This window comes from Somniosus microcephalus, chromosome 12 (genome assembly GCF_052327205.1).
Source record: "Somniosus microcephalus isolate GS21.2 chromosome 12, FLI_Smic_1.0, whole genome shotgun sequence".
NCBI classification, from domain to species: Eukaryota; Metazoa; Chordata; class Chondrichthyes; order Squaliformes; family Somniosidae; genus Somniosus; species Somniosus microcephalus.
Window position 1 is genome coordinate 161,104,278 of NC_140998.1, and position 26,673 is coordinate 161,130,950.

Below are 26,673 nucleotides of genomic sequence, written 5' to 3' on the forward strand. Positions count from 1 at the left end.
TGTGGGTTTCATGTGCTGCTCCTGCGCTGCTGCCAACGCCGCTCTCTGCGGTCCTCATGGCAATGGCAGCGCCTCGTGTTTTCCTGCACGCCTCTCTCCCCCATTGACACTGCTCGGCCATTGAACACCGGCTGCGCTCTGCTCTCTCTCATCCCTCCCCCATTGACGCCGCTCGGTCCTGAACACCGGCTGCGCCCTATGTGCTCTGGCGTCTCTCTCTCCCCCGTCGACGCTGCTTGGCCTTTTTCTGTGCCGCTCAGTTGGGCTCTAGCCCGCCGCTGTCCGGGAAGGGTCTGCGCAGTACCTGTTGCCAGCCCGGTTCGCTGGACCACCATGACTGGAAAGCCAAGCCTGGCTCTCGATAGCATCCCCTGTGATGCTCAAATCTCCGCTGGATGACTGTGCGGTTGCCCGTGGTCGACGCCCGTGCTTCTGGACTCGACCTTCTTCCACTGTTCTCCAGGAGCGAATCCCTGGGAGGTGATGCAGAGTTGCAGGTAGGTTCAAATCTGCCTCGTCGCCAATGTTATATCCGTGTATCTTAATGTTGTGTCCTTCAATAATCAGACAACAGACTGCAGGGAACGATTCAACGGGTGTTTACTGAATGAGGGTTACTCTAGATCTAACTGTACAGATCACTACTCAGGGTTTATATACAGGTGTGGTCACTGCCGGTACTACAGTATACAGGAGCTGTAAAAAGTAGTTCTCTCCCTTAAGGTATATATACATTACATACATTACAGAAAGCACATTCGTTCGGGCATCAGGCGAGGACAGCTCATGGGAGCCATGTTATTTGTGGATATTGTCAAACATTTCAGTGCACATTTCTGACCCATCTCACAAAAGCAAAATACTGTGGATGCTGGAAATCCAAAATAAAAACAGAAAATGCTGGAAACACTCAGCATGTCAGGTAGCATCGGTGGAGAGAAAAACAGAGCTCACGTTTCAGGTCAATGACCTTTCATCAAAACTGGAAGAAGTTAGAGATTTACAGAGCCATGGAAATGGGGGAGGGGTGGTAAAAACAAAAGGGAAGGTCTGTAATCGGGTGGAGGCAGGAGTGACTTAAGTGACAAGAGATGATGGTGCAAGCCAAAAGGGGATGGTAATGGGACAAGTAAAGAAACAAAAGATGGGTCCAGAGGAGGTGTAAATGGCAACAGCAGATCCATTACTAGCACCTGCTGTCTGAGAAAATGGGAGCAGTGGTTATGATCTAAAGTTCTTCAAAACTCTAACTTCTTCCAGTTCTGGTGAAAGGTCATTGATTGGAAACGTTAACCCTGTTTCTCTCTCCACAGATGCTGCCTAACCTGCCGAGCATTTCCAGCATTTTCTGTTGTTATTTCTGATTCAACTGTCAGAAATTGGCTAAGGGATAGAAAGCAGAGTGTAATGGTGAATGGTTCTATTTCAGACCAGATGGAAATGTGCAGTGGTGTCCACCAATGGTTGGTGTTGCTCATTTTAATATACCTGGCATCATTTCAAAGTTTGCAGATCACACAAAATTCGGAAATGTCGTAAACAATGAGGAGGATAGTAACAGATTTCAGGAGGTCGTAGACATACTGGTGAAATGGGCAGATACATGGCGGATGAAATTTAACACAGAGAAGTGTGAAGTGATTCATTTTGGTAGGATGAATGAGGAGAGGCAGTATAAACTAAATGGTAGAATTTTAAAGGGGGTGCAGGAACAGAGAGACGTGGGGGTGTCTGTACACAAGACTTTGAAGATAGCAAGACAAGTTGAGAAAGCTGTTAAAAAGGCATGCGGGACCCTTGGCTTTATAAATAGAGGCATAGAGTACAAAAGCAAGGAGGTTATTCTAATCCTTTATAAATCACTGGTTAGGCCCCAGCTGGAGTATTTTGGTCAATTCTGGGCACCACAATTTAGGAAGGATGTCAAGGCCTTGGAGAGGGTGCAGAGAAGATTTACTAGAATGGCAGCAGGGATGAAAGACTTCAGTTACGTGGAGAGATGAGAGAAACTGAGATAAAAACAGAAAATGCTGGAAATACTCAGCAGGACAGGCAACATCTATGGAGAGAGAAGCAGAGTTAATGTTTCAGGTCGATGACCTTTCATCAGAACTAGAGAACCTAGGGTTGTTCTCCTTAGAGCAGAGAAGGATAAGGGGAGATTTGATAGATGTGTTCAAAATCATAAAGGGTTTTAAATAGAGTAAATAAGGAGAAACTGTTTCCAGTGGCAGTTTCCAGTTTCAGAAGGGTTGGAAACCAGAGGACACAGATTTAAGGCAATTGACAAAAGAACCAGAGGACTTGAGGGAAAAAAATTATACAACGAGTTGTTGTGATCTGGAATGCATTGCATGAAAGGGTAGTGGAAGCAGATTCAATAATAACTTTCAAAAGGAAATTCGATAAATATTTGAAAAGGAAAAATTTGCTGGGCTATGGAGAAAGAGCAGAGGAGGGGGACTAATTATATCGCTCTTTCAAAGAAGGGGCCAAATGGCCTCCTTCTGTGCTCTATCCTTCTATAATTCTATGATTTTCGGTCAGTGACTTCAAGAAAGGAACAAGTGGAGGGCAAGAGAATATTTTGCATTTCTGCTGAGATTTGATTTGTTCCCTGTATTTGATTTGTTAGTAGACATTGATGGGGGTTTCTGGTTTGTGTATTGGGCAGTATTGTGATATCCAATTTGACACCAGAGCAGCTCTACATAAACTCACTGAAATAATACGAGCCAACTGCAGTCAGACTATCAATAAAGAATTGCTCTGATCACTCTGTGTAACCACATGCAAATGTATTCACAAGGACGTCCTCCAGTCATTATTTCTTGCAAAGTGGCAAACATCTTCAAAGGGAATATGCATAGCTACCAGAGGACTCCTGCCCCTAGACTCAGAAAAAGTAGGTCTGGTTAGAATACAATTTTACTCAATTCGGGATATTAACAACTGAACAGAAGACAGTTAACTATTAATAGTTATTTTATTTCACTCCTTCTGGGCACTCAAGTACGATACATATTTTAATGTAACCATCAGAGAAAACATGAAATTTCACACCAAAAATCACAATGACATCGCATTAACTGGATTCAATATAATTTAGCCCAAACTCAGTTCAGCATTACAATGCCAAAGCAATGCTAGGAGCAACCTAGTGAAAAGGTAGTTTCAGAATCCCAGTAAAAGTAAAGAAAGACTTGCATTTATATAAGCGCCTTTCACAGTCTCAGTAATTCACACAGCACTTTACATCAATTAGGTGCTTTTGAAGTGTAGTCACTTTTGTGATGTCAAAAGCGCAGCAGCCAATTTGTGCATGGCCAGGTCCTACAAATGGCAATGAGATCATGGCCAGATAACCTGTTTTAGTGATGTTGGTTGAAGGATAAACATTGGCCAGGACACTAGGGAGAACACCCCTGCCCTTTTTGGAAATAGTGCCATGGGATCTTTCACATCCACCTGAGAGGGCAGACGGAGCCTTTGGTTAACATCTCATCCTAAAGACAGCGCCTCAGCACTGCTACCCACTGAGCCTCAGTTGGCACAGCCTTGGCTGGGTTGAAAGTAACATAGGATCACATTGAATTCAATTGACAGTATTATAATAACTATTTGGCAAAGATAGCTTTTATAATCGACAGTGCACGATCATAATCTATGCTTCACCATTAAATCTTAACCTGGCTTCTTTACACGGATGATATGGTATCGAAAGTAATTACTTGGCACACTGAATCTTCTCGCGTACATTATTGACAACAAATTGTCTATTCTCTCGTTTGTTCCTGCTTGGTTGATTGCTTACTGATTGGTTGCTTAGTGGTTCATTGGTTGCTTAGTGGTTCGTTGGTTTGTGGTTAAGTGGCTGCTTGGTTGGTGGTTGGTTGGCTGGTAGATAGAAGGTTAGTTAGCTGCTTGATTGATTGGTAGGTTCGTTAGCTGTCTTGCAGGTTGCTGGTTGGTTGATAATATTCTGCTATCGACTTTTGTGTAACATCTTGCACCTGCTCACAAGCTATTTCACTGCACAACTACTTCAATGATACGCTGGCTTCATGCAACTATTTTGTCCAGATAACAGGCTTCTGTCAGAGGGACAATATTACCCTTAATTTGCAGCTATGGTTGAGTTACTAGCTTCCGTGAGGTAAGGGAGAAATTTAAGAACGGCAAGATAAAGACAGCAGAATGGTAAATATGTTTCAAATACATTTTTAAAGGGTGGTTAACAAGGACATGCTGTCATATGAAGAAAGTCCACATTAAAAGGCCCATCTCCCTACAGAGCGGTGGAGTGGGACTAAGTGGGTAGTTTTATTTCAGAGAGCTGGAACAGACACGATGGTCCAAATGGCCTCCTCCTGTGCTGTCTGATTCTACATCAGCCGATCATCACTGGTCGTTGCACTTAGTTTGCTAATCTTGTACACATTAATATGTTTGTCCTCGACTCTGTGAACAAGTTGGCAGTTAAAATGCTTAGGTAAGAGCTCTTCGTGGAAAGTGGCGGACTGATTCCCTTGTCGTAATTTCGAAGAGAGGTAAATGATGGTTGGCTCGTTGCACAGGTGTAGCAGAGTCTTTAATAGCAAGGGGTAGGCGAGGGAGGTATACACGATATCCGAACCCAGGATGAAGTCATAGTCGGTCGGAAACTTTATGTGGTCCTTACCCCAGGAAAGGGCACAGACCTTTGAACGATGTCTAGAATCAGAGGGGATGTTGGTGGAGACATTGTGCTCTATTTGACTCAACACGTTCTCATGGTCTGTCATAGTAACATCTCCGCCTGACAAAAGGAATGAAAAAAATATTATCCATCTCCATTTATGTTACAAGTCGGTAATCAACCTGATGCTCTACCGTGGCAAAAGAGGTTAAAAAAAAGGGTATAATCTCCCACTGAAGAGGGTAGTACTGTATGTCAGTAGCAAGCAGATAGGCACACGTGGTCTGTCACACACAGGATCCTGATCCAGAGAGTCTGTGCCAGGCAGTCACCCCGGGTTGTCCGTATGGCTCAAATGTGCTGCCATCAGCCAATCACTTCTTCGCCATGGAGGCTGGCCATACCCCAGCTTTGCAGCTGAACCAAGGGGAATATGATTTATCCAAAATAAAATCTTAGTGTGGCGGAAGTCAATCAGTCTATAATACTTAGCTGCCGATTATCTTTCTGGACAAAATTGAACAGACAGGACATTTTTGAATCATAGAAATTTACGGCACAGAAGGATGAAATTTGGCACATCGTGTCTGTGTCAGTATTTTATGATGAGACTGTACTCCACACGATATCAAATATATACTCAAAGGAAAAACATGCTGAGTTATGGGAAAGAACAGGAGAGTTGGACTGATTGGATGGCCATTGGAAGAGCCCGCACAAACACTTCTATTCTATCATTCTCGCTAGTCCAGAAAAGATTATGATCTAAGGATCAAGTCACTGCCATTGTATTGTGTCGCTGGCTTTCTGCTACCAAAGGCCTTCAAAATAAATCTTACAGAAATTATCTTCTGATGGCAACGTCCAGTTACTGCCACAATGCAGTTTGGCCTATGGATCACTGCAGTGTATATTTTTCTATAAGTGATAACGCCACAAAAGCACTTAAATGTACAGGATGTTTCAGCCTTGGCGTATCTAATTACTCGGCTCAAGAACACAAGGTCAAATGATCCAGGAAGGAATCTGTTCCTGAGCTTGTCTTTAAGGTAACCGGGTGCTCAAATGTATTCTCTAGAATTCAGCATTTTGTACCAATGTTATGCTGCAGATGGTGACAACAGGTCAAATATTCACACTATGATTAGATTTAGCAACCTGATGCCGGTCCATTGAGAATTTTGTGATCAAATTCCGTGAGCTTGGTGTTGAATTCAAAGAATATGGAAAACAATTTACTTAAGTACTGATATTCTATCCCCAGCTGTCCTTGTCATACTATTTTTTTAAAAATAGGTTGCAGTATAGCATTACTGCAGATGTTATTAATACCTACTGATAGAACATCGCCATAAAGCTGGATACAAGAAGGCTCTGAAAACACTTAAACTGCTCAAAGCTACGGGTTTCCTGTGAGAGGTCTGCTCAAAGCTGTCTTTCACAAATAACAGGAGCTTGTTTTCTCGCGCCGGCAGCGAGTGATTTACTTTAGACATAGAATCACTGTGTGTGTGTGTATATATATGTGCGTGTGTGTGTATATATGTGTGCATGTACGTGTGTGTATATGCATGTTTGTGGTAGGTGTGTATGTGTGTGTGTATATGTATGTGTGTATATGTAAGGGGGCGGGAGGGGGACTCCGCGAGGGAATCATCATCCGGGCTCTCTCGCTGGAGTAGGCCTGTTGGGTTGAATCTTTTTCTGACTGCCGATTTCCACAGATTCTTAGTTGAGATGGGATGCTAAATAATATTTCATTCCCTATGGATTTGCTGTACCCTCATGGGCTCTGATGTTACGCTGGGTGTGAAGATTCCAAAAGGTAGATCTTCACGCCGGAGTAAATTTACACTGAATTTCAAATATCTCCCCACCATGTGTGGAAATGATTTTACTTGAGTAAGGATGACCGTTCCCCTGTGGAAACACTCGCACCACACTTGCCTTCTCTTTACATAGCCAGCTAACACAGTGAATAGCACAAGTAAAGTGAAAAACTTCCAAAACATGCAAGCCTGGGGGTTTCAATCACTCTATTCATCAGTAAAGCCTATGTGTGTTATATATATATATAGATATATATCATTGCCTGTTATTTTTCACATTAACAAGTTAACTCACCCAGCAGAACAGCTAGAATCCCCACAATTCCAGTGCCAGACCCCAGTTCAATCACTTTCCTCCCAGAAAAATTGATCTTCTCCTGTTCAAAGTACTGGCAAAGAACAACAGCCTGGAAAACAGGTCAGACACTCACGTTAGAATGAATTAATTGTGAAAGGTGGTGCAAAGCATTGCAGTAACAGTTGGTGAGGCGAAGCAGGGGGTATAGACATCTCCCTGCAGGGAAGAATGGTATGTTGGCCTTTATTACAAGAGGATTTGAGTATAAGAGCAAAGACATCTTACTGCAATTGCGTAGGGTCCTGGTGTACAGTTTTGGTCTCCTTACTTAAGGAAGGGTATACTTGCCATAGAGGGAGTGCAATGAAGGTTCACCAGACTGGTTCCTGGGATGGGGAGATTGTCCTATGAGGAGAGATTGAGTAGACTAGGCCGATATTCTCTGGAGTTTAGAAGAATGAGAGATAATCTCATTGAAACATACAAAATTCTTAGAGCTTGACAGGGTAGATGCTGAGAGGATGTTTCCCCTGGCTGGTGAGTCTAGAACCAGGGGTTACAGTCTCAGAATAAGGGGTCGACCATTTAGGGCTAGATGAGAAATTTCTTCACTCAGCGGGTGGTGAATCTTTGGAATTTTCTACCCCAGAGGGCTGTGGAGGCTCAGTTGCTGAGTATATTCAAGACAGGGATCGATAGATTTTTGAATATTAAGGGAATCAAGGGATATGGGGATAGGTCAGGAAAGTGGATATGGGGATAGCGCAGGAAAGTGGAGATGAGGTATAAGATCAGCCATTATCTTATTGAATGGTGGAGCAGACTCGACGGGCAAAATGGCCTGCTCCTGCTCCTATTATGTTCTTATTAAGAAGAAGCTGTTCTTAAACTGTCAAACTCATGCATTTCCCAGTGGATTTAGAGAAACACGGGGCCAAGTCAACTGAACGCACCATTGGCAGAGGTGGAGTGAGGGGAGGGAGTGATGCACAGAAGGCCAGCTTAAGAATATCAGGGAGTTTGGTGAGGTGGTTAATAAGGCTGAAGGGGATAGGGAGGGGCGCTGTGATTATGGGATTTACACCCAAGGACCAGAAGTTTAATTGTAAGTGGTGTTTGTGGGGTTGTTGGTGGTGGTGTTGTCTGCAGCCAATGTAGATGAGTGAAGACGGGGGGGATGGACGAATAAGTTATGATATGAGCAGCAGTGTTTTAGATGAGCTGGTATTTGGGGAGGATGGGAGTCCTGCAAGGAAAGAATTGAAGCTGACGAGTATGGAGGTGGCAAAGGCATGTATGAGTGTAGGAGGGGAGACGTGTGATGTTTTTGAGGTGCAACTAAGCAGTATTTGTGATGGAGAGGATGAGGTCAGAAACTCAGTTTGGGAATGCAAGTTTGTGAACTGGCTGGTTCAGCTTGAGACAATGGCCAGGGATGGAACTGAAGTCAGCAGGGAGGGAATAGAGTTTATGGTGGACCATGATGTTAACTTTGGTCTTCCCAATGTTTAGCTAGAGCAAGCTAAGACTGGGCATCACAGAGGCATTTGACGGAGTTGGTGGAGAAATAGAGCTGGGTGTCTTCAAAGTACATGTGGAAGCTGACTTCAAAGGGGAGATTATCTTTAGTCTTTGCCCAAACACACTGGATCACTGCTGTGGAGTAAATATTGGACATTCAGGCAATTCGAAGTGCACACCTGGCAAGGAACCTACCTGATTTCCATCCATTAATTTAATTTACATGTGTGTGATCTGATCCACCCAATTCCCCAGTATGCACCCAACTGATCCAATGCCCTGGAGTAGAGCCACAAAATATTCCCTTGTGTCTGAGGATGATTTTGCCAATGGACAGCATGTAGATGAGGAAGAGGAGGTGGCAAGAATATATCTTTGGGGGACTCCAGAAGTAATGGTGTGAGGGCTGGAAGAGAAGCAATTGTTGGAAATGATCTGGCTACGATTGAACAGGTAAAAGTGGAACCAAGTGAGGGCAATCCTATAAAAGGATGATGGAGGAGATGCGTTGCTGGGGGATGGTGTAGTTGATCATGTAAATTGCTGCAGTGAGGTCTAGGAGGACAAGGAAGCATAATGCACCTTGGAGACTTTCACAGTCACAGCAAATGTGATTTCCGCCTTTGGTTAAGGCCTTTTTAGTGCTATGGGATGTATTAAACAGTTTGGAACTGGAAACTGACAACACGTTCAAAGACCTTGGAGGGGAAATCACGGTTGGATTATTGGGCAGTAGTTAGCAAGGACAGAAGGGTTGGGAGTGGGCTTTTTTTAAAGATGATGATGATTATGGTGGTTTTGATAGATAGAGAGATAATGCTTGAAGAGGAAATCCAATTACCCTGTCATGAAGGCCTTGAAGATCATAGGTTCTATTCTTGGTCTGTACCGAATTGCATTATCTCTGTAGTGTATGTACCTTTAAGAGCCCCTGTGTACTGTAATACCGGTAGTGACCACTCGGGTATATAAGCCTGTATAGCGTCTTGTATCTTTTAGTTCACCTCCAGACTTTGTTCAGTAAACACCTGTTAAACCAACTCCTGCATTCCGTGTCTCCATTAACACACGGATACAACAGTGGTGATGAATTGGAAATGGACTTACCTGCAATTCGGCAGCACCTCAAGGAGATCGATTCCTCAGACGAAGGTCGAAGAAAAAAAAAACTGTGGTTTCACCAGCTAGCCGGGCTGGTGGCAGGTACTGCACTAATCCTTCCTGGGCGGCGGGCTGGGGCTCGATCGGGTGGCTCTGGAGCAGGGCCGAGCAGCGAGTCGGAAGGCGGAGGCAAACAGAGACGGAGGGTGGAGCACTCGGGAGACGGCCGGCGCTGCAAAGCAGGTCGGCGTTCGGACCAAGCAGAGGGAGGGAAAAGTCCCAGAGAGTCCGGCGGGAACGAGTCTCCAACTATTAAAAATATCTGTGTAAATAAAAACTGCAGAGGACAGCGTTGTCAGCAGCGGCAGTGGTGGGAAAGCGCGGGAGGCGCCATTTTTTCTCAGCAGGGAAGAAAGGAAAGCGCGGGAGGCGCCATTTTTGATTTTCAGGATGCCTAAGACTGGCAATATTACTGCTTTCGATAGTGAGAAAGAGGATTGGACCACATATGTGGAAAGAGTGGAGGTATATTGCACAGCATGAAGTATAGGATGATAAAAAGGCATTGGTACTTCTAAATCTGATGGGCGCAAGGACATACGGGCTGTTACGAAACTTAATCACTCCAGCCAAACCGATGGACAAGAATTTTAAGGAGATTGTTGATACCCTACAGGAGCACTTAAACCCAACACCGCTGCTGATAGTGGAATGATTCAAATTCTTCAGGAGGAATCAGCACAAGAATTAAAATAACGCTGATTACCTCACCGAATTAAGAAAGCTGTCAAAGCACTGCCAATTCGGGGCAGGACTGGCAGATTCTCTACGAGACAAATTCGTCTGCGGTCTCCTAAGTGAAGGAACACAGAAAAGGCTACTTTCTGAGAAAGATTTGACACTGGACAAGGCTTTCAGTGTGGCTGTATCATACGAAGCAGCAGCAAGAGGAGCTGCAGAGATACAGCAAAAGCCACAGGACTTCGGCACCCATGAAATGACACGGGGTTTCGAGAGATGTTATTGCTGCGGCAGATCCACTGCTGGTTCAAGGACAAAGCATGCAGGCAATGCGGAAAGATGGGACACATTGCACGTGTATGCCGATCTGGAAACAAAAAATCCACTGACAGAAAAAAATCAATAAGGAAAAGTACAGAAAGGTACAAATTATGATGGACAGTAGCTCCGAAGACCAGAAGAGCGATAACGACTCCGGAAACAAGAGACTAAGCTGTCTCAAATTACATAATGTAATTGCCAAAGAAGATTACCAGACCATTTGGGTTACCCTCACGATAGCGGGATCCCCAGTTAAAATGGAGCTAGATACAGGATCAGCTCTGACCATCATAAGTCGACGGGATTATGAGCGGCTATTTCCGCATATACCTTTGAAAGACACATCCATTATCTTGAAGACATATACGGGGCAGAAAGTATACCCCAGAGGGAAAATAAGGGTGCCTGTGGTATACAACGGCAAGGAAATACAGAAGTTGTATTTATACGTTCTGCAAGATGGTGGTCCACCGCTGTTGGGACGTGAATGGATCAGGAAGATACGTTTAGACTGGCACTCCATTCAGGCACTGACGGTGACCAGTAAGAAAAAAAATGAGGATGACGTCATACCTGAACGATTAAAAGACATCTTGGCCAACGCCAAAGAAGTGTTTCAACAGGAACTAGGAACCTTGAAAGGCATCACCGCCTCAATAAAAGTGGAAGATGCGGCAATTCCCAAGTTTTTTAAGGCAAGGCCGGTGCCATATGCAATTCGTCCAGCAGTCGAGGCAGAGCTGGAGAATTTGGAAAAGGCAGGCGTGTTATCCAAGATAGATTGGAGCGAGTGGGCAACACCCATCGTCCCGGTCATGAAGAAAACGTTGAATAATGATAAATCTGAAGAACAGAGAAAAATTCGCATCTGTGGGGACTTCAAGGTGACTGTAAACCCAATCCTTCACACGGTACAGTATCCTCTTCCGAGGATAGAAGATATTTTCGCCTCACTATCCGGAGGGAAACGTTTCACCAAAATTTACTTGGCACAGGCATATCTACAGATGGAGGTTGAGGAGGCCTCTAAAAAGTATCTCACGATAAACACACACAAAGGCCTGTACCAGTACAATCGACTGGTTTTCGGAGTAGCATCAGCTCCAGCTATATGGCAAAGAGCTGTGGAGCAAGTCCTGCAAGGGATTCCGGGGACTCAATGCTACCTAGACGACATTCTTGTAACAGGAGAAAATGACAACGAGCACCTTGCCAATTTGGAGCAGGTGCTCACAAGGCTGAGAGAACAGGGCCTACGAGCAAATCTCCCCAAGTGTGAATTTTTCCAGAAACAAATATTACCTTGTGGCCATATAATTAATGAAGGGTTGCATAAGTCACCTGAAAAAATTGAAGTGGTCATAAAAGCCCCAGCACCTGAAAATGTCTCACAATTAAGGTCATTCCTGGGATTGATAAATTACTATCATAAATTTTTACCGAACTTCTCAACTGTTCTGCACCCTCTTAACGCACTGCTACAAACAGAAGTAATTTGGAAATGGAGCGAAGACTGCAAACATGCCTTCCATAAATGCAAAGGCTTGATCACGTCCAAGGAAGTGTTGGCTCATTACAACCCATCACTGCCAATCAGACTGACATGCGATGCATCCCCTTAGGGCTTAGGAACGGTATTATCGCATAGATTCCCTGATGGCTCAGAGCGGCCGATAGCTTTTGCGTCACGCTCATTGAACTCAGCTGAGTGTAACTATGCCCAGATCGACAGGGAAGCACTCAGCCTAGTGTGGGGAGTGAAGAAATTCAACCATTACCTACACGGACAAAAATTTACCTTGTTGACTGACCATCAATCCCTCGTCTCCATATTCAACCCTAAAAAGGGCGTTCCCATTATGACAGCGCAAAGGCTACAGAGGTGGTCCCTTTTCCTAGGGGCACACCAATATGACATAGAATACAAAGGATCAAAACAGCATGGGAATGCTGATGGTTTATCACGCCTACCGTTGCCAATGGTAGAAGAGGCACCTACAGTGGACCCAGTGGAGATGTTCCACTCAACCATAGTGGAATGTCTACCAGTAACAAATTCTACCATTGAAAAGGAAATGAGAAATGACCCGACTCTCTCACGAGTCTACGATTTAACGGTGAAGGGATGGCCAGCACATGATGAACCATTGTTGCCAGCATTCTCGCAAAGAAGAGAACAGCTGTCAGTGTGCCGAGGAACCTTGATGTGTGGATCCAGAGTGGTGATTCCACCCAAACTCCAGGATAAAGTGCTAAAGGAGCTTCACGAGGGGCATCTGGGTGGAGTGAAAATGAAGAACTTAGCTAGAGCGTTTGTGTGGTGGCCAGGTATCGATGGAGACATCGAAGAAATGACCAAGAGCTGTCTAGGATGCCAGAAGGTCCAAAGCGCCCCCCCACAAGCCCCTCTACATCCATGGGAGTGGCCCTCATCTCCATGGCAAAGGGTACATATCGACTTTGCTGGTCCATTTATGGACTCAATGTTCTTAATCGCGGTGGATGCACACTCCAAGTGGCCGGACGTAATAAAAATGTCCTCAACCACCACGGAAAAAACCATCACAGTATTAAGGACCAAATTTGCCAGGAATGGGCTGCCTGAACAGATCTGTTCTGATAATGGACCGCAATTTGTGTCCGAAGAAAGCAGGAAGTTCTTAAAAAACAATGGGGTTAAGCACTACACGTCCGCCCCATACCATCCCGCCACCAATGGATTAGCTGAAAGGTTTGTCCAGACCTTCAAGAAGGCCAAAAAGGCCATGGGTAATGAAGACATAAATCTACAACATAAGGTAGATTACTTCTTGTTTGCGTACAGGAATGCAACACATGTGGTTACAAACCAAACTCCCACCATGATGTTTTTCAATAGAAGACTAAGATGCTGGCTGGATTTGATCAAGCCAAACATCAGAAGGGACGTAGAGAACCGACAATTTCAAGGCATGAATGAAAGGCCAACTAGAACCTTCCAGATAGGTCAAGAAGTTTTGGCCCGGGACTACCGTACCGAGAAATGGCAGCCTGGAACTATTTGCACACGACTAGGACCGCTGATGTATACTGTCGACATTGGAGAAAGCATAATAAGGCGCCATGCTGACCAGATCATAGAGTCATCCGAAAAGGGACAACCTGCACCAGAACTCTATACGCCTAATGATGAAGCAGAGATACCCATAGTAGCTACCTCCGATCCGGTGATACTGGAACCAGATGAACCCGACACTGGCATTCAAGCCGAATCGACCTTGCCAAAAGAACCTACTACACCACCGAAAACTACTACACCACCGAGGCGTTATCCGGACCGAGTCAGGAAGCCTCCAGAGAGACTGACTTATAATTGATTAACTGCAGCAAATGTGTAGATTATTGTTCTTGTAAACATGTTAATTAATGAGCACTTAAAATGTTATGTACTAATTATCTAAAAGGGGAGGAATTGTAGTGTATGTACCTTTAAGAGCCCCTGTGTACTGTAATACCGGTAGTGACCACTCGGGTATATAAGCCTGTATAGCGTCTTGTATCTTTTAGTTCACCTCCAGACTTTGTTCAGTAAACACCTGTTAAACCAACTCCTGCATTCCGTGTCTCCATTAACACACGGATACAACAATCTCTGCCATGGTAGCACTAAGAATGGTATATTTCTCCTGTGCACCCCTTCGCTAATGAAAGGAAACTCATTCCGGCATCTCATTGTTAAACCAGTGACTGATACAGGAATATAAACACAGAAGTGAGCATAATCTTAAAATTAGAGTTAGGCCAATTAAGAGTGAAATCAGGAAACATTTTTTAACAGTAAGAGGAGAAATCTGAAACTTTTTCCCCTGAAAGAGTGCAGATGGTGGGACATTTGACATTTTCAAGACTGAAGTAATAGATTTTTGTTAGGTTAGGGTATCAAGGGATAGAAAACATATTAACATAGAAGATAGGAGCAGGAGTAGGCCATTCGGCCCTTTGAGCCCGCTCCGCCATTCAATGAGATCATGGCTGATCATCCAAATTCAGTACCCTGTCCCTGCCTTCTCCCCATATCCCTTGATCCCTTTAGCCTTAAGAAATATATCTAACTCTTTATTGAATATATTTAATGAACTGACCTCCACCGCCCTCTGTGGCAGAGAATTCCACAGGTTCACCACTCTCTGGGTGAAGAAATTCCTCCTCATTTCAGTCCTAAATGGCTTATCCCTTATCCTTAGACTATGACCCCTGGTTCTGGACTCCCCAGCCATCATAAACATCCTTCCTGCATCTAGTCTGTCCAGGCCTGACAGAATTTTATAGGTTTCGATGAGAACCCCTCTCGATCTTCTAAACTCCAGTGAGTATAAGCCCAATCGACACAATTTCTCCTCATATGTCCTTCCTGCCATCCCAGGTATCAGCCTGGTGAATCTTCGCTGCACTCCTTCCATGGCAAGAACGTCCTTCCTCAGGTAAGGTGACCAAAACTGCACACAATACTCAAGGTGCGGTCTCACCAAGGCCCTGTACAACTGTAGCAAGGCATCCTTGTTCCTGTACTCGAACCCTCTTGCTATGAAGGCCAACATACCATTTGCCGCCTTAACCGCCTGCTGCACCTGCATGCTTACCTTCAGCGACTGGTGCACAAGAACACCCAGGTCTCTTTGCACTTCCCCTTCTCCCAATCTATTGCCATTCAAATAATAATCTGCCTTCCTGTTTTTGCCACCAAAGTGGTTAACCTCACATTTATCCACATTATAGTGCATTTGCCATGTTTCTGCCCAATCACCAAATCTGTCCAAATCGTACTGGAGTTTCATGACATCACAGAATCACAGAAACCCCACAGTGCAGATAGAGGCCATTTCGGCCCATCGAGCCTGCACCGACACATATCCCACCCGATCACCGTAACCCCTACACCAACACATATCCCACCCTATCCCCATAACCCCACGTATTTAATCCCCCTAACACTAAGGGTCAATTTATCATAGCCAATCAACCCATCCTCCTCACAGCTTACACTCCCACCCAGCTTTGTGTCGTCTGCAAATTTGGAGATATTGCATCCAATTCCCTCGTCCAGATCATTAATATATATAGTGAACAGCTGGGGTCCTAGGACCGAACCTTGTGGTACCCCACTAGTCACTGCCTGCCACTTGGAAAACGACCCGTTTATTCCAACTCTTTGCTTTCTGTCCGCCAACCAGTTCTCTATCCAAGTCAATACCTTGCCCCCAATCCCATGTGCCTTAATTTTGCATGCTAATCTCTTATGTGGGACCTTATCGAAAGCCTTCTGAAAGTCCAAATACACCACACCCCCTGGTTCTCCCTTATCTATTTTACCAGTTACATCCTCAAAAAATTCCAGTAGATTAGTCAAGCATGATTTACCTTTTGTAAATCCATGTTGACTTTGTCCGATCCTGTCACTGCTTACCAAGTGCTCTGCTATTACATATTTTATAATAGATTCTAGCATTTTCCCCACTACCGATGTCAGGTTTACCAGTCTATAATGCCCTGCTTTTTCTCTACCAACTTTTTTGAATAGTGGGGTAACATTAGCTACCCTCCAATCCATGGGTGCTGTTCCAGAGTCTATCGAGTTCTGGAAGATGACCAGCAATGCATTTACTATTTCTAGGGCCACTTCCTTAAGTACCCTGGGATGTAGATTATCAGGCCCTGGGGATTTATCGGCCTTCAGTCCCATCAATTTTCCTAACACCATTTCCCTACAAATACTGATTTCTTTCAGTTCCACCCTTTCATCGGGCCCTATGTTCCCCGGCATCTCTGGGAGGTTATTTGTGTCCTCCTTTGTGAAGACAGAACCAAAGTATGAATTTAGTTGGCCTGCCATTTCTTTGTTTCCCATTATAAATTCCCATGATTTTGACTGCAAGGGACCTATGCTTGACTTCACCAATCTTTTTCTCTTCACATATCTATAAAAGCTTTTACAGTCAGTTTTTATGTTCCCTGATAGCTTACTCTCATATTCTATTTTCCCTTTCTTAATTTATCCCTTTGTCCTCCTTTGTTAAATCCTAAACTGCTCCCAATCCTCAGGATATAGAGAAAAGTGGGGTAAATGGAGTTAAGGTATTGATCAGCTACGATCTAGTAGAATAGCGGAAAATGCTCGAGTGGCTGAATAACCTGCTCATGTTCCTAGAAAGAGATCAGGTGAGGAAGGAAGTGACATAGCTGTAATGCATTACTGTTCAATCCCCTGCAGATATTTGAATATAACAAGGACACAAAGCAAGCTATAAGCAAAAGTTTGTCTCCCATATACATTGTCTAGATTGACCCAGGCCCCAACTCTCCACCACAATGTTACAAATCCCTTGCAATAATAGAACCCATAAACACCCAGAAAGATTGTTTTTACAACTAAAGGTTCTTATTAACATTTGAAAAACGACATAATCGCTTTTTCCTGTCCAACCACTGGGCTGGCATCGAGCCAACTGACTTACAGCTTCCCAGATAGAAGCAGCGAATCCCAAATCGCCACCGAAGTATCGAGCGATGTTTAGAAAGTGTCCACAGAATTTAAACTGCTTCTCACATATGTGAGGGTTCGGAAGTAGCCAGTCAGCCAAGGCGACAGGGTTGCCAGCATTCGCCTGCAATTGGGCTCTGCTCATCTTCTCCAATATTCCCCTGATACGGCCCTGCTTTCTGATGGTTCCTTTCTGATCACTGGGGAGATCCTCAGCAGATGCCTGATTCTGGGCTGGATTAATTGGTGTTCCACTTCTATGAGCCTGTCTGATTGAAAAAAAAAAGATTTTCAGAATTCTCGTCTAGAAAAAAAATGAATTGTTTACATACAAAATCGATGGGCAACAAGCCTGCCCCACATTCATGACGTCTGGAGCATCATGACCAAACACTTCCTACCACCCTCCCCGCCCCGCCAGCCCCAACAGTCATGTGATCTCTTGTGAGAGGCAGAAGCAGAGAAATAAACATTGACAATAACAGAAAGCTACTCTGGAAAATTCATCTCTGACCCCTCAGGCGATCAAAACCATTCCAGGAGATCACATGGACCAAGTGTTATCTACAACGACTCCTTCTAAATGATGCAATTTCTGCCCTTGTTAATAATGAGCCCAGCTCTCTCTTGACGGCATGCAGAAAGGAAGCATCCACCACGCCAGCCTGCGATGGATTCCAGAGGTTTACTGCTCTCTGGGAAAAGAAGAACCGCTTAATATCCAGTCTACTCTTATTCTTAAGTAGTTAAAACTCGTGTCCCCTGGTCCTCCCCAATCTATTAAACTGGAATAATCTCTCAAGAAGCATACTCCCCAGCCCGTTAACTATTTTATAGATCCCTACCAGTACACGCTGCTCTAAAGTAAATAGATCAATGGCCTTGAGCCTATTTGATTAGCTAAGGTTCTTTAAGGTATGAATCATTCTTGTAGCTCTCCTCTGGACCTTCTCCAAGGCCACCATATCACCAAAACTGACCAGAGTAATGACAACATTGCATTGTTTGATTTATACTGAATGGTTCTATTAATTCAACCCACTACCTTGTTAGTTTTAGCTACTGTTTCTCTACATTGTGCACAGTTCACTGAAGGTTCATGACCAATGACACCAATATCTTTTTCTCTCTCAACCTCTTTCAGTATTGTTCCCTGCAAGTGATATGTGTATTCTGTGTTGCCCTACCAAAATGCATGACACGACATTTAACTAAATTAAACGCAATTTGCCATTATGTAGCCAACTCACCCAACATATCTAAATCTTTTTGCATTTGAGTGCACTCCTCTACTATCTTAACCCGTGCACAGATTTTGGTTTATGTATTGTCTTTTTGAGAAAGCCTCGATGAAGACTCGTAACACAATGCACATAACGTTTAATTAACGTGATTATAAACACAATTATGGTAAAAGATCCTCGGAATTTGCCGACGGCCCTTCAACTTAATAGAGATAAGCGATATTTAAGTTTACAGTATTCACAATTTTCCCAATAAAAACTTCAACATTTTGCTGGAAATTATACATTTTTGTTTCAAGAACAAATAGATCTTCAAAATTGAAGTTAGTTTATTTATGAATAAATATGATAACTTGCATTTTGCAATACGCAGCTAAATATACTTTTTTTTGCAGTGCTGGCTTTATGTCATATTATGTGGAAAAAAACTTAATCACGTTTACAATCGGGGCAATGGTAGCGAACCGAGCTAAAGCTGCTGGTTGGGTAATGAAAATCTCTTTCTAAGCAATCTTGGTCTGTATTCGTGCAGCAAAGACCATAAGAAATTATGAGACTTCTCGGTTGCTCAGATTCGGCAAAGGAAGAAGTATCACTTCAAAGTGAAAGAGAGATAAGCGAGGAGCCAATTGAGGCAGCAAAAGGACAACCGGCAGCTGCAAGAGGAGAATCAGAGGCTCCAAAATGTGAATCAAAAGAGGAATGAAAGGTTCCAAACTGAGAATCAGCGGGTCCAAAAGGCGAATCAGAGGCTCCAAAACGAGAATACAAGGCATCAAAAGAGAATCAGTGGGTCCAAAAGGAGAATCAGAGGGTCCAAAACGAGAATACAAGGCATCAAAAGAGAATCAGTGGGTCCAAAAGGAGAATCAGAGAGTCTAAAGGAGAATCAGAGGCTGTAAAACGAGAAACGGATGGTCAAAAAGGAGAATCGGAGACAGCAAAAGGAGAAACAGAGAGTTCAAAAGAAAGATCAGAAGCAGCAAAAGGAAAATCAGAGGCAGAAAATAGAGAATTAGGGGCAGAAAATGGAGAATCAGAGGGTCTAAAAGACGTACGGGTAGAACTGCTAAAAATGTCCGAGAGGAAGAATAAATATGTTGAAGGACCACAATGTTAAATAACCGAACTCTAGAATAAAGGGAGACCGTAAAGGAGTGAGCTAGAGGGAGAGGACTAGTGATTCTCTGTTATCAGAAAGGTGCAGATTTTGTTTAAAAAACTTCAGTGGAAGAGGTAGCCAATCGGCCGGCTGGCCTTGCATCTGCTCTAAAGTAACTGTTAAAATTACAATTGTCCACCGTGCCTCATTGCATTTCATTTGTGTTTGTTTTAAAGAAATCCGTAGTAATAGCGTGATTATTGGAATACTGCTGGGGTACACAGATCGTTTCAGACAGTTATTTCGAAGGACCCTGCTGAACCTTCCTCTCAGAGTTGAACTTCCAGTTGTCCGTTGGCCTTTTCTTATCATCGCCTTTTCTTATGCTGTGTGCACCTTTAACCTGTCTGGAGGTTTAAAATATAGATTCAGCCTCGGGGAAAAACACAAGTGGGGAAGGCGATGATCCAGAAAAATGAAGGATACTTGTCCATTTGTCTACAACAGTGATATAAAGAAAGGACCTGCCTGAATAGTGCACAAGCGACTACGAAGGAACATTTCGCATGGCAGAATATATTCTAACAGCGGAATTGCACCCAGAAACTGCCATGGCCCAACTTGTTCGTGCATTGGAAATGACGGTCATAAGCTTTCGTTGCCTGTTTGTGATGTCGGAACTCGATTTTTGAAGTTCATAAAAAGCATCAATCATCTCATTAACCGGAGAAAATGCACTTGCGGCGATCGAATTGCGTTTTCCGTGCAATCAAGCAGCTTGTCGACCTGTTGCTTTGAAGTCCTGCTCCGAATGACACAAAGGGAGCGAAGTTATCACCAGGCTCAGCAGCAGCAGCAGCAGCAAAGAAACACTCAAGTTTTTCCTCTGGAAGCTGCCGACGCCCTTTCCGTTGAGGACTGGGGGCAATGGAAGACTGATCACCACCCATTCCAATTTAGAAAATCTAAATTCAACTAATTTCAAGTCACATTATTCACCCATTAAAGTACCCGAGCACCCACAGGAAACATTACAGACTTCTAAATGGGATATTACATTGTTTGGAACGTTATAATTTATATTGCGTTCTAACTGATATCATATAATTACAGATCATAATCAGCAGTAATAATTAAATATGCCTTCATTTGCACACCAGCCACTTATGATATAAACTTGTTGGTACCCCATGCCTAAGAATACTTACAATATAGGGGGCGAATGTAAAGATGGTAATAGTAGAGTGGCATCCATGTCTCTTGTCTATATTTCATGGTCTCCTACATGTGCCCGTGTCATGATGGCGTCCATTGGTAGACATCTCACCATGTGAATCTGTTTACGTGGCGATGCTCTCTGTATTGCCCTTCTGACAGCATTAACACTGGTGGAAAGTGATTTGTCCAATTGAGGACCGCCAGATTATTCCGAGAGAAAGAGGGAGGGGTGAATGGCACTGACTAATGGCGGGGTAACAGGCCTTGAACAATCTGCTGCTCAGTAAGGCACAAGACGGACTGTGGATAGAGCGGCATGGCATCACGGATGGACTGTTGAATTGCAGCATCCTTTCTTGACTGCGCTAACGAATACACAACTGTTGCACATCTAGTGGCCGACAATTATCGGTATGAAAATGCACTCTTTATGCACATTATGCACTCTTCACCGTATTTCTTTATTTTATGCTTATCGAAAGAGACAATTTTGTCCACCGAATGACAAAGACAAGCGCTCTTCAGTGCCTGATTAAATTATTGAAGGATTAGATCCAGAACAAAGCTCCTTCTACTCTGCTCCACAATGTGCCTCAACCTTGGAAGAATACACTAGACTCAACCACTGTGACATTTTTCCATTTCACACACCAGTGCTCTGGCTAAGTGAGGCTGTTAATTCCTGTCACGTTAAGAGGTGCTTTAAGCTGCTCCACAACCAACTGGATTCAGACGCCCTAACTACATTCCTGACATCCATCAAACATTACTTTTTTATGTTCTCACTCTGCGCTAAGTTTGGATCTAGTTCCCAGAGGTGAAAGACCAGCGTTCAATCGGGTAATCCCAATTACCAATGCACATCTACAATATAACAATAACTCTTCATTATGTTTCATTTGTTGTCTTTCAAGACCATCCATCGTAATGAAGGGCTTATTTGGATAGTAGACCCCATTTAAGACATAGCAACACTAAGAGAATTGTGGAGCAATGCACCCGTGGTATTTGCTCCTGTGTCAACGAAGATTCCACTTCAGCCAGCCAGTGATTTTCGGGACATGCAAGTCCTGAACTCTGAGATTCGGGTACTCAGCTTAAACACGGTGGGCTCGGAGATGGATTTCTCCATTTTTGAGCGAACCCATGGCTCCCATTGTTCTCCAAATCGTCATTCTATCCTGGGTTCACTGAAATATATACTCATTTAGACTTGATTCACCACTCCAGAATTTTCACAACGAAGACTTATAGGACAGGCGCTTTGGTCAGTGTCACACTTTGATCCCCTGTGCCCCGCCATTCGGGGCCCTGTGCAACTGTTAATCAAAAAGTAGATTCGGCTTGGCTTTCTTCTTAATGTCCTGGAATGTGTTGCAGACCTCTTGCCACCTTCTGCGGGCGGAGGACCCTGACTGATGATCTCCGTCCAGACTTTTCATTTATGTATATTATCAGGAATGTGCCGAATATTTGTATCTTCGTAACCAGTAGGTTACTTTTTCACAATCAAAGTAACCACTGCATGGTGAAACTCGCCTGTCCGGTTAATCCTGTTGAGATCGCTTCCTCTACATTGGCGAAAGGGTCTCCTCTGATAATACTTACACTGAAATAATAAACAAGTTCAGAAAGGCGGCCATGATGCTTTGGCTGGGTTTAATAACCCGATGAATTCTCTGCCCATTTGTCAACCTTCTTGACACACATTGAGGTCCAGTGGTTCTAAAGGTCCAATCTTGTTTATCGCTTTTTTGGTGTCAGGAGACTAAATTCCTGTTTGTTCGGGGCTGTGATAATTTCCTCCGTTATGTGATTGTTTGAAAATGTTCCCCAAACTTGACTAATAGCCGAGGCCCTCAACATTCCTACCTCTTCCTAAATTCTTGACGTTGGTAACTGGAATTTCGCCCGCAGAATCACTGTTGGCTGTCGTGCCCACAGGCTGGATTAATACAACACATGGGGGGTTCAATGGAATGAGATTCGGCCGGGTTATACAACGGGCAGAGAAGTTGAAAATGATCCCCCATGGTATCCGTTATATGTTCTTGGACTCTGGTCAGAGTTTGGGTCCTGCGTCAATAACAGGCAAAGGTCAAGAAAGGAGGAGACCTCAATGCATACCTCGCTTCTCGCATCCAAAACAATCATGGAGGATACCCGGTCATTCTTCATATTTGCAAATACCCTGCCGTTCATCAGGCCCAAAAGACAGAGCTAGGTATCTCTGTCCAAGGGAAGTTGGCTGCTTGTTATTTTTCTTTCCAACGTAAAAAGTAATATCCTCTTTCGGTCTCTACTTCTCCTGCCGCAGGCAACAACAACAACTTGCATTGCCTTTGGTAGAACACGTTCCAAGGCCTTTCACAGAAGCGTAATAAAAAAGTGGAAGCTGAACTAAAGAAGGAAGTATTAGGAAGCGTGACGACCAGTGTGGTCAAAGTGGTGTGTTTTACAAATGGTCTTATAACAGGAGAGGAGGTGGAGAGAAGGAACTGTTTGGAGAAATCAGTAAATAACTTGCCTTTAGCGCCTTTCACGACCTCAAGACGTCCCAAAGCGCTTTACAGCAAATGCAGTGCTTTTGAAGTGTAGCCACTGTTGTAATGTAGGAAACGCGGCAGCCAATTTGCGCACAGCATGCTCCCACAAACAGCAATGTGTTAATCAGGTTGACTGCTGGTTAAAAGTCTCATCCGAAACCTCGGAGAGTGCAGAACTCCTTTAGCACTGCATTTTTCAGGCTAGGTTTTGTGCTCAAGTCTCTGGAGTGGGGCTTGAACCTTTTGTCCCATAGGTGAGAGTGTTACCCTCAGAGCCATGGATCACTGCAAGGGAATCCAGAGAAGGCTTAGTTGGCTGAAGGTGCGTCCGCCAAATGTGGCGCAAAGGGAAGGGGGCATAGAGTTGGAGGAACAGAGAGTTAGGGTTAGGGAGAGTGGGTTGTAGGGCTGCAGCTGGTTGGTGTGCTAGTGTGTTTTTGGCCTGTTTAAGATATATCCCCGGTTACATTGGACAACAGTTTCATCCGGCGAGAATGTTATATGCCATTGTGGTGATAGCCGATGTGTTTCATGGGCTGTCTTTTAGTTGCACCGAATATACTAACATTTATGAAAGGGTATAGGGCCGGTGAGCAAAAATGTGATTCTGTCAAGGATGCCGTCAAGGATGCCCACAAGGAATAGTGTCCTAAATAACGAGCTAAAGATAACTGACCAAAAAACCGTTATGTTCATACGGAGCAGGTGCTAGGTGTATTCATAGACACATGGTTTCCATTTCTGCCCAGTGTTTTGATGACCGATAACACTGTGGAACTACGTCAGTTTATTTAACTGACACTGCATTTATATTTCAAACATATGAACAAGGTTTCATGGGCTGTTCTGCTTCCGTGACTAACGCCAAAGCAAGAGTTGGTTGACACAGTATTACAAGTTAAAATGACCAAATAATACGGTTAGAACTGATGTGCATACAGCACTTCGTGTTCCAGCGATTTGTTAAGAATTTCCGGAGCTGGTGTTCTCTGCCTTATCAATAGTTGACATTAATTCCATTATTTAGAATTAAAAGGCACCCGTGAGAAATTGTCAATTGTAGTTGCTTTGCCCAATCATTTGAAAATGAATGTTTGCTCTTTTTCCCCCCTGGAAATATTCTCAAACCCCGTGAACCCAATATAACAGATTCCCCCATGCATTTGTGTGGTTTTACCATTAACACTGAATAAGAATTAGGTAATTGCAGACACAGCGTTAACCTACATTGTAATACCCTGAATCAGAGAGAGAGTGAGAGAGAGAGAGAGAGAGATAAATGGAAATAGCGACGGTGAGACCTTGTACAGATCCGTGGGATATAATAGATAATCTTTCAAGTAGTGATTCACTTTTATGTTATCACTGGGCCTGCCAAATAGGAAAGAATAACACTCAGCAGGACCTCAACAAGTTTTCTATTTATACAGTTGTTGCAAAGCGAGAATAAATAGAAGTGTCAGCAAAGGTGAAAATTGGTCCACAAACGAGTTGTACTGGTTGACTCAGTTGGTTAGAACGCGGTGCTAAGAATACTAAGGTTACGGGTTCGATCCTAGTCAAGGCCACCGAGGTACAGTTACAAAAATGGAACAGTTTCCACAGTGTGTGTATTCCAAACATCATAGACCACAACCCCCCCCTCAAACATACCAGTGGGCATCTGCTTGTACTCGCTGCTGCGACCCATGGACTGCTTGATTGCTTAGTTCTGGATCTCCTCGTGGTGTAGTTGCTACTGTCCAAGGACATGCTTTAGTGCCAGGCTGTTTTTCTAGCACGTACGCAAATGAAAAACAGCTATTGGGGGCCTGGACACTATGCCTACACATATTTCACTTCTTGGGTGCTCTGTAATAGCCCACAATTCAAACCACGTTCTGCGCGAAACCATTTAATAGTTACCTCTCATTAATAGAGACACACATAAAACATTCTCTAAATATGTTCTTACCCCTGCCCCATGGCCTACCACAAGAATATGTTTACGACACCTTACTAATGAATCCATATATGACCCCTCTCTGGCGTTTGTTTTTGCTGGGTTGCCTGGGATGGCAGCAAGGAGCTTTCATTCTTTGGGCTTGGGAAAAAATAACCAGGTTAGGCTTCCAACTATTGGTCGATAGCTAAACTCCCTTTGGTCGATTTGCGCTCACTGTGTAGAATTACTAAAGTGGATCGACCACGTGGGAAGGGGGAATTATCACAGAATCCTTGTTCACCATAGAACTGATTCCCCGTATGTGTCGCTGCTTCAGGAGTGGTGAGGAAACACAATCAGACGCCATACACATGTACAAAAAACATCTACTGTTTGTCAAGCCCTTACCTGTAAAACTGTCCGTTATAACATGCCTGTTTTGATAATACATATGGACTAGCTCCAGTGGGGAAACCATATAAAATATTTTATACAGCATGCCTACTAAAAAAAAATTCTGAATGACTTCCAAAGATATTTTTAAATCTATATTTTGCTTGCATTGCCCCTACTTGTAGATCTGTCTATGGCGTGCTTTATTATATGGCCACTATTGCCGAAAGATAATCAACTCGCCTCCCTTTTCTGGTCAGCTTGGTGCGTGGTTTTCTAAGACACCATATTTAACACCCGCTATCACGCGAAGCAGCTTCCAAAGCAAGTTAATGAGAAATCCGCACAAATAGAGTTTCGGTTTGCTCAATATGGGGTACACACTTTACACCCACGGACAAACACGTGACTTAAATAAGTCCAAGAGTTTAGACTCATTCTGTTATCCGCCAAGGCGCAGGGACCCCACTGTGGGCAGGGTCAGCAGTTTAGCGGTACCGAACACTGGGAAACTTCACGCTGTTTTTTTTCTCCAGCCAGATTCATCTTGTCTCTTGCGGGGTTATCTGGAGCCGACTGGAAAGAATCCCAACCCTCGGTGCTAGATTTACCACTCCAGATTGTGCTAAAGAAGTAGACTTTCTGGTCAGTTATCAACAGTGCCTTGGAGTACTAGGCCCGGCCTTGCTCAGGTATTGGAGTAGAGCCCGCTGCACAGGGTTGACTCGGTTCTCGGCTTCTATCGGCAGACTGCGAGCTATCTCGACCTCGAAGAAACCTCTCTTAGTTTTCCCCTTCATTTATTTTAAGTGAATTTAAGCCTTCCGAACAATAGCCCATAAAGGAATGTCATACATGCTACACGTTCAGTCGCTAAAGTTAACACAGCCTAATTTCAAGCCTGCTGCAGCTGTCAATGAAACCGCATCCCTTCTCAATGTTGAATAGGAGGGAGAGTGCTGTGCAGTTCTCTCGTTTACCTCATCCTGCTACAGGCGAATTTAAATCAGCTGAAATAAATTAAAATTATCCAGAATCACAATGATGCTGACTTTTGTTAATTCAGAAATTCGCGTTTCTAAATATTTCAAAGATAAATGATACAATACTGCGTCGGCACGGTGTCCTGCCACTCGCCTGCTGGACACAGCTTCTTGCAACATGCTGTCAGTAATGGAGCTTAAATCCCTCTCTGCTATTTTTAGTGCACTGGTGACTGCGTTCGAGCTAAATTCCAGCC

At 43.9% G+C, this 26,673-nt stretch overlaps 1 protein-coding gene across 8 annotated transcripts; it reads right to left on the reverse strand.

The window, feature by feature from the left end:
• Positions 1-2,967: 2,967 nt before the first annotated feature.
• LOC147109645 (EEF1A lysine methyltransferase 3-like) lies at positions 2,968-26,673 on the reverse strand. Of its 8 annotated transcripts, XM_086003736.1 has the most exons (5): positions 26,543-26,559; positions 26,414-26,443; positions 16,981-17,275; positions 6,803-6,914; positions 2,968-4,798 (listed from the first exon to the last, which is right to left on the reverse strand). In XM_086003736.1, the coding sequence occupies exons 2-5, from the start codon at positions 26,416-26,418 to the stop codon at positions 4,386-4,388; spliced, it is 825 nt and encodes a 274-aa protein (XP_085859862.1). In that variant the 5' UTR covers positions 26,419-26,443; positions 26,543-26,559; the 3' UTR covers positions 2,968-4,385. The 8 variants fall into 8 exon arrangements, with proteins under 8 accessions (XP_085859862.1, XP_085859860.1, XP_085859864.1 ...); XM_086003734.1 differs by lacking the exons at positions 26,414-26,443; positions 26,543-26,559 and adding an exon at positions 26,571-26,673; XM_086003738.1 differs by lacking the exons at positions 26,414-26,443; positions 26,543-26,559 and adding an exon at positions 26,571-26,652 and having other exon boundaries at positions 16,981-17,271.